At 47.2% G+C, this 17,994-nt stretch overlaps 1 protein-coding gene across 1 annotated transcript in view; it reads left to right on the top strand.

Moving 5' to 3' along the window:
- Window positions 1-17,994, top strand: part of Ankh (ANKH inorganic pyrophosphate transport regulator) — a 127,185-nt gene that overhangs the window by 104,943 nt on the left and 4,248 nt on the right. The window contains exon 9 of the mRNA XM_021183678.3: window positions 17,728-17,857. Within this exon, the coding sequence (XP_021039337.1) occupies window positions 17,728-17,857 (130 nt within the window). The remainder of the gene's footprint in view (window positions 1-17,727; window positions 17,858-17,994) is intronic.

The following is a 17,994-nucleotide window of genomic DNA, read 5'->3' as shown; positions in this document are numbered from 1 at the left end:
ACAGTTTAACCACTTACTAATGGCTAAAGGCAAGGAAAAACAAGCCAACTAACCCAGCAGCTGTGCCGTGGGATTGTTAAGGGATCAAGGAATCTTTTGAACTTATCTCGGTTTTCTTTTGTTGCTTTGGAGTATACTACTCCTGAAGTCCTGTACAACTTAACTTCCATTTATACATACTGTATACTGATTGCCTGAATGCCTTCTGCAGTATTCGTGAACAGCCAATACAGAGGACCAAGGGCTGAAGCATCTTCCTGGGAACAGGTAGACAGTGACTGCCCCGTTCACCATAGCCTTCAGAACTGTTCAGCTTGACTATCCTCGAGAAGCAGGCCCTGAGTGTGCTTCAAACCTCCAGAGGCCACTCAAAACCTATAGCTTACAATCTGGTCCAACATCTGAATCGTGTTTGACAACACAAGACATCTAATCACAGAAAGCCTTTGGAACCACTTAGTCACAACATCATACCATGAAGCCCCATCACCACCAACACTACCCCTCCAGCCACCTGTCCCTGTGAGGTGGGGTGACACACGCTGAACCCAAATCTCCTAGCTTGGAAGAAAATTCTGACTACATCTGTAGTTGGAGTTGACCAGTGACCCCAGGTGACCTGTTCCCCTGTTGGCATTTTTTCTTTCTTCCTATGGTGTGCCAGTTTTTCCATAGTTCCCTAAAATGTTAGCAAAACATTGAACAACTTTGAAACTACTCAAAAGGGTATTTTTAGGAAAAAAACAGAGAAGTTTCTGTTCCAGGAACAGACCTCAGCTTTTGGAGACTGTTAAATGACTTGGAGTCAAAAGATGACTTGAAGCCAGATTTTGGGACTGAGCCTAATCTGCTCAGAGCCAACAAACAGTTCGGGGTTCGAAGGCTCAACCTGCCTTCTCTTATGTGGACATACCTTCTCATAGCTGGGCTTGAGTAACGGAGGACACCCCCACACTCCCGAGAGGAGACCTCACTATGATTCATGGCCAATAATTTGAACCTCTGTAAACTTGATCTTTAGCAAGTTTAAAATAATGACAGACTCTGGAAAAATACTTCCAACTCTCTCCCAGCAGATGTTGATTTCTTATGTTTAATCCCAGATCTCACGGTGTGAGTCCACCTTAGACACGAGGATGCACAAACCCTTATTGGAAGGAGATTTGGAGATGAGGATTTAAAAGATTTTAATTTTCAGAAAAAGAAACAAGTTAGAATAAGTGACTCTACTCAAGCACAGAGTTTTTTCACATTTTAAGCTACAGTAATTGAATTTGTGGCTCACTTCAGTCTGTTGATCCAACATCTTGGCTGGAGGAGTTGATGCTAATTTTTCTATGTAAAAATTTATGTAGAAAATGTAAAATTAGGTTGTTCTAAACCGAACCTTTAACTGTCAGGGTGTGTGTGTATGCCTTGTAATATCACATGACACATTAATTCTTCCACATCTACTGGTCGTCTGACTCTCTTGCCATTCACAAGCAAATCTACATAACCTAGAACTACATTACCCATCCATGATAACCCACGAATCAACCAATCCGCTGCCGCCTCTCACTATGAGGCCTGCTCTTTGTGAGGAAGTGAATTCAGGAGGAGAGTGAGTCAGGGAAACAGTATTTGCTGCTGTAACATGTTAGCATCCTGCTGTTCATCCTTCCGATCATGCCTCTTAGGAGAACAGTCTAGTCTGTAGACCACCTGATCAGTGAGATAAAAGAAAGGTTTAGAATCTTTGGTGGGTCTCAAAGGCCCAGTCCAAAAGAGTAGATTGCCAGATAATTAACCCCCTAAGAACAAGGAGGGAGTAGACTGGGGTTAGCAACTTGGCTGGATCCCCACAAGCTGCTATCTAAAGAAAAGAGGACAAAACTTCCCAAGAACTGTGTCAAGGGGATGTTTGCTTGTGAGGATGCTGTGCAGCAGCCATACAGGAGGGGCTGAAGTGCAAACCAGTGGTCCAGATACGGAGCCAAACTCAAAGAATAGGTAGCCATGTGTGCAGTTGCCACTTTGTCAGAACCCACAGGTGCTTTCACATTTGTGACTATTAAGTCCTGTGACAACTACTGTGTCCTAGAAGGCTGTGTCATCTCGATAGACTATGTTGTGAGCATGAGGAGAGGATGGTCTGGAGCAGGCAATGAGGGAGACGTCTCTTGCTGGGGAAGGAAGGAACTGGCTAACCTGGGCTGAAAATCCTTACTGTACACATGCCCACGAAGCTCTACCACATGCATGCCCACAATGCTTGTCATACTTCCTGCTGGGCTCTAGATTTGGGGCTGAAGTAAAAAAAATCACTCACCAGAGTGGCACATGTCTTCCCAGTCATACTGCCGGGGCACAGGTATCACAAAAAAAAGATGTCAGAGCACCTGTTTCCAGAACCTAGGCCAGCTCCATAAAAGCCAGTAAATCCGGCTGCTAAGTTTACAGAATTTTTCTCATTAATTCAAATCTCTTTGGGGATCCCTTCTCCTTTGAACTCTTCCTGACTCAACAAATTGTGGGTGAACAGAGGATTTCTAACAGCTTCGGCTGCTAACAGTAGACTGGCTTCCATCTGACCTCACAAATGGCCCTTTAAGAGCACTGTGCATTTCTCTTTTTAGATTCCCCACTGCTTTAGTTTTGGGGAGCTGGTGCCAAGAACGGGGCCCCTCTTCTCCAGGAGAAGTGGAAAAGAATCTATGCAAAACACGGACTTGGCTGACTCGGGGGCCTTCTCTGGCCCCTTTGTACACAGTGGAGAGAGGCAACAATCCAAATGGATCTTGGCAGGTGGAGCTGGTGAGGCACTTCTGGGCAGTGGACAACCTACACAGCCATCCCAACACCCCCTGAATGCCAGACCCCATGAAAGTCAGACGCTTAGAAAGCAAGGATCACGGGGAGGAGACAGTGAAGAGGGTAAGACGGTGAGAGGGAGGAACAGTCGATTTGTCAGAGAAGGGAGGTTGCCACAGGAAAATGGACAGAATGACAGAGGTATAGGTGTGCATAAAACAGCAGGGTGAGGAGCCCCCAAACCAGAGAGCTCTCCCCCACTCCCTGGGATGCTGTGAGCCTTTCCAGTACAGGTTGTGAACGTCAGAAGAATTTCTGCAGATGTATAATTTAGAAACCAGGAAATTAGACATAATGCTTTTTGGCTAAGGTTGGGTTTTGGTGAGCTGACCCATGTTAAGAATGCAAGTGTGGAATGCAAAGGCACTTGGGTCATGCCAAGTTTTGAGGACTGCCAGGCCTCCACACTGCATCCCATTGTTCACATGAGAACCAAGCCCTCAGCTTCAACTAGTCAGAGCTGTTTGTGGAAGAAGGCAGGTATGAGCTGAGTGTGCCACTGCCACCTATGACAGAGGAAGACCCGTTGGAATGCCGTAGTAGATTCAAGGGCATCTGAGCTCAGGACCTGTTGCAATTTCGGGTCTGGTTCTTCAAAGAGAAGTTATTGATCTCACCCACATGAAAGCCATGCACAGGCGCTCACACTGGTCTGAAGGACAGGCACCTCTTTGGGGCTAACTGCCTAGCGGGTCCAGCCAAATGGGCCAGCTCTGGGTTCAGAGAGGACAAAGCCAAGGTGAAAAGTGATGAGAGACAGTGTCTGTTAACCAGTGGCTCCCGTGTCTGCACATACACTCCTGGCTGCACACACATGCGCACACATGTGTACACAAAACAAAGTTAAAATCGATGTCACTCTGACCTGCCGGAGCCGTGGTGAAGACGAGGGCTTGAAGCAGGAACTGATATAAGAGTTAGGTTACTTGCCTGAGCTGTAGGCTATCTGTTAACTCTCTCAGTTAATAAAAAGAAGGGAGACCATGAACATGCCTGGAGTTTTCTCCTCTATTTGTTATGGGTTGACTTGCATCTGTTCATATGCTGCAATGTTGACCCCGGTCCCCAGAAGGCAACCTTATTTGGAAATGGGGTTCAGGTTCTATGGGCCAGCTTGGCCCCAAATCCAGTGTGGCTGGTGTTCTTATAAAAGGGAACATGTGGATGCAGACACAGAAGCCGTTGGGGCTATCATGAGTTCTCCTGCTGTAGAGAGGCCTGGCATCACCCATCCTAATTTCATCCTTACACCTGGGCCACTGTCCCTTCCTATTGCTCTAAGACATCCAGATGTAAATCTTTGGTCACTGTAACCCTGGCAATTTAATCTACTGATGTTCCTCCAAGAAAGCAATCTTTTTGTGGTCACCTGAGGCTACAAGGTTGACTCATCAGACTTCCACTCTTGAGCTTCCATCTCTTTAGTTACATGTGACATCTTTGGCACTTAGTTAAGAAGTACTTAGACTGCAGGCAGCTCTGCACCTTCCTCTACAGGGGCTGCACTCAGCCTGCAGGAGGCACTCCGCCTGCCCTTGGGAGCTTCATTGTGTCATGGCTGATGGTTTGTATAAATCTGAGAGCAACAGTCCCCAAGATTAGATTTAGGTAACTGCTTAGTTTTTATTCTTTTAGTTAACTGAATACTTAGTATACTTCCACTGGGTCCTTGCAAAACCCTGTCTCCTGTCTTGAAACTTACAAAATGTATTAGAATATGTCCAATTGCTAATAGCATGGCCCATAAATTTGGTAAGTTTTAATGAAAAGAGACTTATTTTGGCTCAGGATTCTGTGGTCAAGGTCCTCAAATAGCAGGAGACAGGAGGTACATTTATGCTTGGGTTTGGTCTTTCTCCAACCAGGGTCCACTCTAACTGTAATAACTTCCTTGAAGCCCCACCTGAAACACTGTTCAAATTATATATCCACCCACTTAAAGCCTCCTAATGGAGGTTATGTTTCAGTATATCACCCACCATGGCATGGCACTGCCTACCAAGACTGCACAGGTATCCTCAACTTAATACTGAAGACCAGAATAATCCTAGAGAAAAGTAGCTAGACCAGGAACCCTTTGGCTTGTCTGAGAGTGAGGAAGTGGAAAGATAATTAATATACTTCCAGGAAGCATGTTTGAAGATGTTCTGTGGCTACGAAGAAAAAAAAAATATTTTATTAGAACAATTTAGATACAAACCCCAAACCGATCCCGGGAAGCAGATAAGAGAACAGTATTAGGAAGAAGGGACTGGGACCAACCCCACTGAAACCCCAAGAACTGTCAGAGAGACCACAGGATGCAGTGCCTGGCTGCTGCTGGTAAGAGCTTTGCTCCTCCCCTTGGAAGCCTGAAACAGATTGATTTCCTTGCTCAGAGCAGGTGAGGACCCAGTGAAACTGAAAGTCAGTCTCAGTCAGTCTCAGTCTCTCTCTCTCTCTCTCTCTCTCTCTCTCTCTCTCTCTCTCTCTCTCTCTCTCTCTCTCTCTCTCTCTCTCTCTCTCTCTCGTATTAACTTGTTGGGCATGGTGGTGCAGAAACTGACAGATCTCCTGGTGAGCCTGAAGCCAGCCTGTCTACATAGAAACCAGGAAATGCAGGGCTGGGGATATGGTTACTTGGTGAGCTGCTTCCCTAGCGACACAGAGCCACACCCCTGCACTACACAAACTGGGAGTGGTGGCCTAAGCCTAATCCTAGCACTACAGAGGTAGAAACAGAGAGGATCAGAAACTCAGCTCATCCTCGGCTGCTTAGATTAAAGCCAGCTCAATAAAGACCCAGGGCATCTGGTCCAAAGGCTAAGATGCCACGGGGAACCTTTGCTGCGGTGAGAGATCTCTTGGTTGGGGACAATGTGAAGTACTCAGCACCGTCTTGGGTCAGCAGACGGGGTGTCTGGCTTGAACAGCCAGGGCCTCAGCATGACCCTGTACAGCTGCTCTTAGAACCCAGGCTGGACAGGGAGGTGCCCCTGGGCTTTGTTCCACGGGTGCTGTTCTCAGAGCTCTGGATCAGATGGGCCACTTTTTCAGACTCAAGTAAGAGGTCTGAACAGCGCCACCAAATCGTTCTTGGGGATTGTGTTGTCTTTTCTGAGCCCCCAGAGAATGACAGTATTGGGAAACAGCCTATGTGGCAAATGACAAGAAAACCTGCTTGCCAGTCCCTGAGAGCTGCCAGAGGCCCACCCTTCTGTGTGGAAAGGAATCTTAACTGACAGCTGTGGAGTGCATTGGCCCTCAGCTAGAACCTGAAGCATTCTGGATCCACCCAGAGAGTCTTGCTTCACAGGCCTTCATTTAATCACACCTGTTACCAGAGAAAGTATATTTACTAGTTGAGGGGATTAAGGGGTGTATATTATCTCTAGGTGGTCCTTATACCTCTAACTACAGGCACTAACAGGTACTTTAGAGAGAAAATAAAGTACAGTAGCCCCTCCTTAGCCGCAGATTCTCCTTCTGTGGTTTCAGTTACCTGTGGTCAACCACAGAGCAAAAACACGATATGGAAAGTTCCAGAAAGTTTATAAGTACAGTTCTGAGTAGTGGAGTGAAATCCCGTGCCATCTTGTTTATTCCTGCCCAGTACATGAATCTACCCTTTGTCCAGTGTTACCACCGTGCATGCACTACAGGCATGTTAGTCACTGTCGGGGTTAATCTTGTCAGCTTCGGTGGCTTCAGAAACACCTGGGTGGTTATTAAAACACACCTCTGGGTGTGTCTGGGAGTATGTTTCTCTAGAGAGAAAGAGAGGGAGAAAAATCAGACCTGTCCTGAGTTTAGGCATCACTGTGACATGGGCTGGAGCCGCAGATAGAATGAGAGAAATCTCTGGAACGTAGGAGCCCCTCTCTGCTCCCCGGCCACTGTGTTGGGAGCTGCTCTTCCTGCGCACCTCCCCAGCCATGATAGACCCGATCCTCTAGAGCTGTGACCAAAATGAATCTTTCCTTCCTCGAGTTGTATCTCTCTGGTATTTGATCATAGCAGCATGTGAGCATGCTAGGTGGTCCTTTAGTAGTGGCTGTCTCGTGTGTGCGGTTGAAGGCCAGTGCTATCAAAATCATGTGGCAGTGATTTTGTACATACCATATTCCTGAGTTATCGTAGCACGGTGCCTCAAGGCCTCGGTCACTTACCTCCCTTCACCTTAGCACGTTATTATCCCACATCATCACACGAACGGTGAGCACAGTTCACTGAGACATTTTTGAGAGAGACCACCGTGACATAATTTTTATAGTGTATTGCTGCAATATACTCTAACTAGTTTATTAGTTGTTAATTGCCTGCTGTTTATATTTATAAATTGTACTATGTTAGGTATATAGGCACAAGAAAATGTGTACATAGGACTTGGTACTAAGTGTGTGTCTCTTGCGGACATAGGCTGAGCCTTCCCCCATTGGCTGGTCAGGTGATGGCTAAGCTTTTCCCCATTGGCTGGTCAGGTGGCTACCCCATTGGCTGGTCATGGTGGCTGAGCTTCCCCACCCCACCCCCTACCCCGTTGGCTGGTCAGGTGATGGCTAAGCCTTCCCCCCATTGGTTGGTAGGTCTAATCTCACAATCTTATTCATTTGGCTTGTGTGGAAAGAGTTGGTGTACAGGAAAGAGGAATAGGAAGAGAGTCACTGCTCAAAGGGAAAAGGGTCGCGGCGCCTGTCAAATTCCTAGGATAGAAATTGTGTAAGCAAACGTTTTCCTGGGTGAGGAGGATTGAACATTTGCATGAAGTCTTACAAGATGAGGTAAATACAAAGATTTAGTTCATTGTCCTAAGGCAAATGTTATAGTGTTTGACAGTCAAGGCTCATCTTGACATTTCTCTCGTGTTCGGGATGTCACAGAGGACCCTCTGTGAAGGCCACACAACAGTCAGGAGAATGTGGAAGAGCTGCCCTTCAGCCCATGGCATTTTCTTCTTTTCCCTTGTCACTCTTCTGAGAAAAGTGAAACACAAATTATATAGCAGGTCTGACCTGGCCAAGTCACTAACTTCGGGCTGCAGGTGTTTATAAATTAGCCATGGGCCACCAGACTAAGGCCAAGCCCAGCAAGACCCAGGCAGCCATATTCTTTTGCCAGTCCAGCCAGCCCCTCCTGAAATCCTCCTTTGGGATCCTACTGGACTCCTGCTTCTGGCATCTCCTAAAGTTGGCTGTCACTTGGGCGTCTTTCCGCAAGTTGGCAGCATGATCTGAGCCTCCGAACATCTAATTATCACAGCATGTTCCGCATCCCTCCTGTCTGGTGAGGCCTTCAGACCCTCTGCATGCAGTCTGTGCACTCTTTCTGGCTTTAAGGCAGCACTGTGCCCTAAACTGGTATGTTTTGCTACTGCAGGATGCCAGGGCCTGAATAAGTTTAGATATGGGAGCCTCTGGAGAGGAGAGGGTAGACAGGCACTTGCTGGGGACCCTGCCAATCCAAGCCTGTGCTCATTCCACAGCTGGTTGGTCTGTCAAGCCCTGATGTCAGAAGGCATGTGAGTGCCATTCCAGCAGAGGCCCACCCAGACCTGTGGAGGAGGAATTTGGTACTCTGAAGGTCTTAGTCCAGAGGGAAATCTTCACTGTCAGGTCTTTCTTTGACTCTTTTGAGTCACAGGTCCCTGCCAATGCTGATAGGTTTGGTGTGATCCAACATTGGTGGGCTCCAAGGATTCGCCTCCACATTTGAAAAGCTGCAAGGTCATCTACATGTGGTGTTTATAGTGTCCAATTCCCTAGGAGAGCCATGTACTGGTTGATACAGAGACACTGGATCAAAAATGCCCATCTTAGGGGCCTGAAGCTGGAATCCGGGTCTGCAAGGCCTCCCATGTCCTCGGCTTCCCCATCTCAGAGTGGCTTGCTGTAATTCAAGGGCTGCCTGGCTTGACTCCCATTTTGTCTGCTACTCTTGTTTAAGAGGCAGCATGTGACCGTGCTGGCTGTAGCAGGACCACCTGCTGTCACCCCAGCATCCCAGGGAAGCTGCAGTTCAGTGAGGCTTGTCTCTTCTGAGACCCCACATACTAGAAAATGTCAACACCCAAGTTGTTAAAGGTTAAAAGTCACTATCAGTGGTTCTGTTCTGGTGGCCTCTTTGTCCAGATTAGCTGTTGAGTTCCCATGAATGACCCAGTCTTACCTCCCTGCTGCTAAACTACCCTCCTGGGCAGCTGTCACTCAGCTTTCCAGGGTGACACTGGGGCCTGTCCTAGCCTTGGTACCATGCTGACCCTTTGTCTAGAACAAAGGCTGTCTGTGTCAGCCTTTGTTTCTGCTGTGGTCCCTCCCCCGCACGCACCATGAGGTGGAGACTGCTTCCTCACTGTTCCATTATCCAGCAGAAGAAAATGCCTCCCTTGTGTGAAGGGGAGGGGAAGGGGTAGAAGGTAAATGGACAGAGGTCCAGGCTTTCTCAGACCAAGGCAGGGTGGGGTTCTTTCCAGTGCTTTGGGGCATCCTGGAAATAGGGAGAGGGGCCTGATAGAGGGCCCTGTCCTAGAGCATCTGTGACAGAGGCACCATCCCAGAATCGTATAAGGACTATGTGAGAAAAACATGGAAAGTTCTTGGCCTGAGGTAACTGCTCAGAGTTTGCTCCACAGAGCTGTTTCCCTCCCCGCCCAGCTCTCTGGGAGCTGTCAGGGTGTGGCTTGTTAATCCAGCATCCCCTGCAGACCTGAGAGTTTGCCTGATTGGCTGGAGAGGCTTAGAGGCATCCAAACAATGAAAACTGGTCTCCAAGCCTTCCTCATAATAGACTGTGCATGTCCACATGTGCCGTGAGAAAACAGATGATCAAGCATGTTGTACTGTTATCATTTTCCCCTTGTCTCAGGATTTGGTGGCATTTATGTGTGTGTGTGTGGAGGGGGGGTGGAGGGGTCATGGGTGTATGCAGATACATGTTAATCATGTGTGTTCACGCTGAGGTTGATGTTAGCTGTCCTGTTCCATAGCTCTCCACTTCGGATAATTTAGTTATTTTATTATTTTTGTTTTATGTGTGTTGGTATTTACCTAAATATATTTCTGTACATCATATGCACACAGTACCCTCAGAGGCCAGAAGATGGTACCAGATCACTTGGGACTGGACTCACAGATGATTGAGAGCCACCATGTATGTGGGTGCTGGGAATTGAACTTGGCTCTTTTGGAAGAGCAGCCAGTATTTTTAACCATTAAGCCAGCTCTCTAACCCCCAAAAGGGTTTGTTCATTTCAGCTTTCACTAGAAATCCCCTGTCTTTGCTCCCAAGGGCTGAGACTCCTGGTAGCTAACAAGTCTTCACAGCATCGAAGGTGGGCACTGGTTATCTGACCTCTGGCCCTTGGGCTTGCATAGCAGAAACTTTATTTCCTGATCCATTTCTTCAGCTCCCTTTGAAAACATATTAGTCATAGTCAAATACACATAATACAAACAGCATCTTGCCCATTGCGACTTTACAGTGAGGTATGGTCCTATGGTTGGTTGTACTACCTCCTGGCATACACAGAACTCTCATCCAACTGAATGTGTATTCATTAGGCCCCATCCCCTAAGTTCCAAATTCTGAAAAGCTACTTACTGAAAAGCTTTTCTTACTGAAAAGCTACACTGAGGCTAGCATGTGGAACTTTCTAGACATCCTTCAGATCTGTTAAGAACTGGAATCGAACATTTTATAGATACCTCCTGTGGAGCTGGCAGGCCCGGGACACCCAGCTCCTCCGCTGCTTGGTGCATGGCACCCCCTGCTGTTTGAGATGTCGTCTTGCTTCCAAGCAGTGTTCTGGGACTTATCAGGAATCTGGGGTCATAGCAGAAATGACAACAGGGCTCTCAAGAAGAATGAGTTCATCCCATCAAACCTCAATGGGAGGGCTGATTTTTATCTCCTTACTCTGCAGAAAAAGAGGGATGCTAAAACTACACCGAAGGTGCTCGTCTTCACCATGGGTACACTTTAGAAGAAAATGGTAGCATTTATGACAGATTATTCACGATAAATGTGTAATAGCTATGCTTGCCAGCAGGTCGGATGGAGAACATCAGGTGACACGTCAGATCTTATCATGTGACTTTTCTAGTGCTTCAGCATAGAAAACCAAGACCTGTTTACTCTATGATGTATACAGTTGGCCATTATTTTCAGCAGTCTGACGTTTGCCAGCCTGATCTTACATAAGAAGTCCCTACCTAGGGTTTTCTTCCCTGTGTCCTTCTCTTTCCCAGTGGGGTGCCTACCAAAGCCACCTTCTCCCACTGCCCTTTCAGGTGCTGTCTCTCCTGGCTTTTCATGAGATCACCCTTTAGCAGATGGCTCACTCCAGCCTCGCTCTCGTCATTCTGACAGTGCTGATGTACACTCCGTCGTGGCGTCTACTTTCATACACTGTTGTCAGTTGGCATTTCCACACTGGAAGACAGCATTGCTTTCTCCTTCTCAACTGAGATGTTCACACAAGATGCTGGCTGTTGGAGCTGAGCCCTTAGCTTCCTTTTGATGTCTGCCCCCTCCCAAACATGACTTCTCATGTCCCTGATAAAACATACATGAAGACCCACTTGGTTTTTTTCTGCAAAGGGCATGTTGTATTTAAAGCTGTTTCTAACAGGGTGGAGGGGATTGACAGGGAATAGCATGGTGTCTTTGAACTTGAGGTAGTGTTGGCTGTGTAGTTGGAGGTGAGAGTCCAGGAAGCCCAGTTCTTGTCTTGTAAATTTGAACAATGCAGTTCCCAGGCCACATGGAAGGATTTTAGGAAGAAGGAGTTTATCATAGGGAGCTTAAGGGAGGGGGTTGGCAGAGCTGGGCATGAGGATCCTGGGAGGGGAGGGCCACCAGCCACACTGTTGTGGATGGAGCTGGGAAGAGCTGGGCAGTCCTGACCTTAGTGTGCTTTCCTGGAAAGAGTACTCCTTTGGGGGAAAGAGATAAGGAAATGACAGACCCCTTACTGCCTTCGCAAGCCTCTGGCCATGGCAGAACCAAAGACCTTTGCTGTAGACATTCCTTTCCTGGCATGTCTAGTTTACAGCAAGGAGGCTAAGAAGTAAACTGGTCACTTTTATTTATGTTCTTCTTATCTTTATCTCTGCCTAGTCAAATTCTACCGCCCATTCTCATCAATACTCTTTGTGGAAACTATCGACAGGGAAATGAAATCAACCCTAATTCCACATGTATCTAGACGAGGCCACTATCGATGCTAGTTGGACCCCCAGTAAGCCATAGGAACCATAGCAGCAGACACTGACCAGTCAGGGGTAGCGAGCTACATACAAGTCATTGGCTACACTTTCTCATTGATTTCCTTCCTCAGTTAGACCTTATGTATGACAGCGTGGACCAGTCCCAACTCCACACACAGGTACTCTAAGGAGGATGGTGCTCACAGTAGTCCTGTAAGGGGCAAGATCCCATCTAGAACATGAGAGGCATTCTTGCCCAGAAGCAAAATATGAAGGATGAATGGCAGGAATTCACCCCAGGCGGGCAGGACTCTTCTAGTTACAGGAAACACCTAGTCACCGTAACACCTGATCTGTGTATATAAGTATGGTCCTCCTAGTGGGAGGACCCCACCACATGCTGCACTACAATTCTGATAAATGCTCTAGACAACAGTGATGCCTTGGGCCAGGTCTGTTGTTGTTTGTTTTAGAGACAGGGTTTCTCTGTGTAGCTCTGGGTATCCTGGAACTTGCTCTGTAGCCCAGGCTGGCCTTGAACTCAGAGAGATTCACCTGCCTCTGCCTCCTGTGTGCTACGACTAAAAGTGTGTGTGTGCCACCGTGCCCAGTTGGAGCAGGTATTTTACTCTGGGACAGATGCATGCATTTTACTTTTTTCTAGCTTCTAAAGATCAGAATCTTTCCTTCACTGCTCATTGTAACTACTGGGCCATGGAGAAAATTTTGTGAATTCCTCAAAAGTAGAACCATCGGCTTAGGGAAATTCAAAAGCCATATCACTAAGCAATACTGTCTACAGAGCAAAGCCCCGAGAACACCCAACAAGGAATGCACCTCTCTCATCCTGAAGGTAGCTTTGTGTGTTCTCTGAACTGACAGGCTAAGGGAACAGCTGGCCTCTTAAACTCCATTAGCCAGACCTCCCCATTGCTGATCACTTGGCCCAGTGGTGATGTTTGGCAGCTCTCTCCCTCTCTGTGTACCATGACATGATTTGTCCTTGGTCAGCCCACACGGATGAGCTCTGCCTACCTTCGGAGAGAACTGGTAAGGGGCTGTCTAGGATTCCACATGGGTTAGTCCCCTCTCCCCCTTATTTGTGTGTGTCAGCATGGGCTTTAGATGCTCGATTTATGCTTGAGGTCATATCAAAGCTATTTTATTGTGTTGCTCATATTCCTGTCTTGGCTACTGGGGACTCCAATGGCTCTGCTGTCCCCTTAACATGCCCTTTTGTTTTCGTTCTGGGCACGTCCTTCCTTCCTAGCACTCTAGATCTTCCAGGATAATGATAGTCTTATTCTCTGCTCTACTCAGAGACTGAGTTTTCTTATGGGGCTTTGGGTCCTTTGGTTAGACAGTGAATAGACAACCCAAGGCTCCTTCCTTATGAGATGATACTGACAGCAAACTCTGCAGAAGCGAACCCAACCCTGCAGCTACTCCAGGGTACACACAAATCATGTCTGTTATCAGTAGTTCATTTTAGGTTTTCATTCTGGTGTGGAAAAGTTGATGTCACTGGCCTCTGCAAATATTTGATGAGCACAGCATGTCATGGTCAACCAGGAGGGCATGTTCTGAGTTTCAGCTACACTAGTTGAACTTGGTACAATGACATTTCCTAAAATACCCCTTGTTGAGTGAGCTTCTCGTTCTAGTTTTCTGAAACACTGGGTCTAATTATCACGCTAGAGCATGAAACCTGACCTGAAGGTTGGTGTCCTAGCTTTTAGCAAACACTCTTTGCTTCCGAGTTGTTTACATGTCCCCTTTTGGAGAGTGCGGCAAATATTCCCTTGTGGAAGACTGGTTAAAAAGCAATGCACCATTTTCTTACTAGGAGCCTGAAGTTTCTGGCTTCAGAGACTTGAGAGAGAGGGAGAAAGAGGCCTCCCAAATGTATAGCTCCTGCTCTTCGATGGCCTTCTGCTAGCTGGAACAATGGCTTTTAACTCCAGTGTTCCTAAGACAGAGAGCTAGACCCTGCAAGTGTGTATGGTTGACAACCTAGGGTCACGCTCCTTATCTGCCCCCCTATTAACTGCCCTCCCCCAGAGAGATCACTTCTTACAAAACAGCAGACTTCAAGGTCAGCATCTTCCACGTGGAAAGGCCAGAGAGGGAAATTCCCTCACTTACTTGCTGCACAAGCATGTTTCTACCATACGTCTGACATGCAGTTACACCCTCCTTTTCCTTGGTGTGCTGTGATTTAAAATCCACTTTACAATGATTTTGCAAAGCCTAGAGAGCTTGCAACTTGTATTTGAGGCATTGTCTCACGTTCATATCATCTCTAGTTGAAAAAAAAGCACAGTAACGATTCTCTGGGAAGTCTGAGTTTTGTGCAGAATATGGCCCCTGTGACACATTCTACCCACTAAGGAAACACAGAATGGCTCATCTAGGAAAGATCCAATGCACGGATCCATGGCAGACTTGAGGGGTGGTTTATAGCTTCACTGCTGTGGGAAATCTTTAGGGCCTAACATGAAGCAGCACCGAAAAAGGGATCTTTAATCTGATGCTGGGATGTGGTATAGACAGGGGATGAATTGTCTCCAGCACCACCCAGTGCTGTTTGGGAGTTATTAAAAAGTGCTGTCATGTCTGCGCTGTAGACACAAGTGATATCACACTATTTAAAACCAGCAATGGGGAAAGGTGGCAGGCCACTTGTCCATGTTATTCAGGTAATAAAGTTCCCAAGCTCCCAGTTGCTAGATCTGAGGGAGTCGGAACAACATGAATATGAATCCCTACGGCGAGCAGTGTGACTGATGGGTAGCGCCTGCTGCCACAGACCCGTTGACTGTGCTCCCAGATGCTGATGAGACACCGGGAAAAGCCCATTGGCTGTATAAAGTAAAACACTTGCGTTGATCTGCTAAGAGTTGTTGTTGTTGTTGTTGTATCGACTCACTGTGGTCAGACTAATTCCATGAATCTTAAATGACCCAAGTGCAAAGGATGCTACAATGCGTTAGTATCCTGTTTTCACGTGACTGCAACTCATTCTCCAATATATTCAGTTTTATTTTAGACAAGACTTGCTTGTAGTTTAGGAAAAGGAGATAAGTATTCGATGGAACTGGCCTGTTTTAAACATTACCCTCCAAAGTTATGTCTTTGTGTTTTTAAATTAAGGCTTTTAAAATCAACACAAAGGTAAAGTTGGATTAAAGTTAAAGTTAAATTAGGATTGCTCCCAGTTAGCATGTCTCGAGCTACTGCCCCAGCCATCCTTGCCCCAGCCATCCTCTTTCCAGCCCTGTCCCCTCTTATAGGCACGCCACCCACCCCAGCCCAGCCCCATTTCTCCTCTTGGTGGATTTGTAACTGATGAACTATGATACAATAAGAAATTCTTTTGATGAATCGTAATAGCCAAGTCCTGATACTTAAAGTCATTAAATGCCATACTATTTCCCTGCCTTCAACAATTAGTCATTATCCTTTCCCTCAGCCTTCTGAGTCCTTAACCCTTGTTTAGCTCCATGCATGCTGTGCCCGTGCATGCTGTGGTGTCCGTGTAAAGCCCTTGCAGTGTAGTCAGGCGCAGCAGGTGTCTTTAGTCCCGCCTGCAGAGTAACTTGCTGGCCTGTGCACCTCACACTTCCTGCTCTGTGTCTTTCTCTGGAGTTCCCCAGACAACTTCCCCCATGTTCCTGTCAAGGTATTTTTCTTTCCCTGGTTCTCCTGATTTGGCAGATTGTGCCCTAATTAACATTCTGGAAAAGTGTGTATGGAGCGTGTGATGGTTAATATTGTCAACTTGGCATAATCTAGGATCTGTGGAAAGGGAGTCCTCTGCACATACCTCTGGGGGATTTTCTACATTCTTAGTTGAGCTGAAGTGACCCACCCTAAATGTGTGTCTTCCCATTCTGTGGGGTGAGGGACCCTTGGCTGAACTACAGAGGAGAAGTGGAGCTGCGCATGGCATTCATCTCCACCTGCTCACTGGATGCCGTGGCAGCAGCTGCCTCAAACTCCCGCTCCCCTGCCATCCCCACAGCGACCGTCTGTACCTTCAAACTGAGCTAAAACAAGCCCACCCTTAAGTCGTCCCTGTCAGGTATTTTATTGAAGCTAAGTAACCAGTGCAGAGGGTGACTGTCTTGAGGCCTTGAGTAGTGAAAAGGTCTTTCCTCTAAGTACCACTCCGTGACAGTTTGATTGAGAATTCTGGGGGAGACATCAACCTGCCTTGATATCTGTTCTTGGAGGCCTTTGCCAGCTCGCCCCACCCCCCACCCCCACCCAGTACTACTGATGCTGTGCCCTGCCGGGTCTCTTCTCATCCACCGTCCTCTTAAAGGTAGCCTTTCAGTCTTGAAATTACTCTTTCCACTCTGAAAGAGTCACTGTTCCCTCTTCTTGGAACTCTTAGTATCAGAATATTAGATTTATTTGATCAAAAGAAAAACAGTCTCGTCTCATTCTATTGTCAGCTCTGTCCTGTGGCTGACTTCTGACTCCATGTCAGCCAATGTCTTTCTCAGGTGTAGGTTCGTCCTCCTAATCCCTGGCTGGCTCTTGTTCCATGCATGTCTCTACAACATTTCTATTCTGTTCCTGATCTATGAATACAGTTTCTTCACCCATCTGAGAATGTCAGCATGACAGAAAGGATTTTTATTTTTCCTTCTTTCTGCATTGTCTTTAGTTCCTTTTGTTTCGACCTTAAAGCTGTTGTGGAAGTCTGGGGACCACTGATTGTGTGTTCACGTTTATAAGTAGAGCTGTGAACATTAGCACAGCTAATCTGTCTGAGATCTGTCACTTGTATGACTCTTACTGGTTAGACGGCTTCTTTGGGAGCCCAAGACTTTCAGGAATTCCAGATCCTTCTTTGACCAATGACAAGCTGCTCTGATCTTTAACCTCTGAGTCTCACCTGGTTTCCTGTGTTTTTAGAGCTGAGGCAACATGTCCCCCTGCCTGGGGTTCTCAGAACTCTGCCCTCAGCCTTGCAGAGATGAGAGTCTGATGAAAGCTTAAGGGACACAATCCCAAGCTGTCAAGGGTACAGTGTGTGAACTGCTTACAGGCAGATTCTAGCCAGCGTCCCAGAGCTGTGCTTTCCCACTTCCTAATCTGGGGGAAAGGAAGTGAAAGTGAGTTCCGCATTTCTGTCAGATTAAGGTTGCAATTTCTAGAGTCTGCTCAACTTCCATACTTACCCGTCTGCTTTTCCCAAGTTCCGGGTTCTGCGGCTGTTGTTTCTTCCCTTACCCTCCTAAATCAGCAGGCTGCAGTTGACTCTACAGTCAGCGTGGTGGTATATACCATCCAGATACTCTGAGGTTACAGTCTAGTATTTTGCCAAGGCTGTAAAAGCTGCATTAACGGACATGTCTACCCAGAACTGACCGAGCAAGCCACGGAGGACCCTGGCTAAGCCTCAGTGAAAGCAAGGGGTTTTCCTTTCCTAGTCCAGTCACCCACTCAGACGCCACCCACAGTGGACTGCCACACTGGCTATTCCTATGGGGCAAGTGCAGCACACGGATAGACGACACCCACAGTCCCCACCCGTGACACTGGCAAATAGATGCAAACCTGGGATGCCGGTGACACCCAGTGAGCAGGTTTACCATCCTTGAACACGCAGGGACCATGTCATGTCCTTTATGCCCTTTCTTTACAACCTGGTTGACTGTTGTCCTGCCCCACCCTGCAGCTCTGTTTTGTCATGTTCTGGACCCCCAACGTCTCTGAGAAGATTCTGATAGACATCATTGGAGTGGACTTTGCCTTTGCAGAACTGTGTGTCATTCCTCTGCGTATCTTCTCCTTCTTCCCAGTGCCAGGTAAGGAGCAGGGTGGGAAATATGTGCACTGTCGTTGTGCAGCAGCAACATACGGAATGAGCAGTGGCACCAATGCCTAAGAGTGAGGTGGGCAATGGGGACAAGGTCATTCACATTTCCCACCGTTTCCTCAGACA

Source organism: Mus caroli, unplaced genomic scaffold (assembly GCF_978045245.1).
Source record: "Mus caroli unplaced genomic scaffold, Mus_caroli_1 scaffold_16, whole genome shotgun sequence".
NCBI lineage: Eukaryota > Metazoa > Chordata > Mammalia > Rodentia > Muridae > Mus > Mus caroli.
This window is presented reverse-complemented; position numbering and strand designations above follow the sequence as displayed.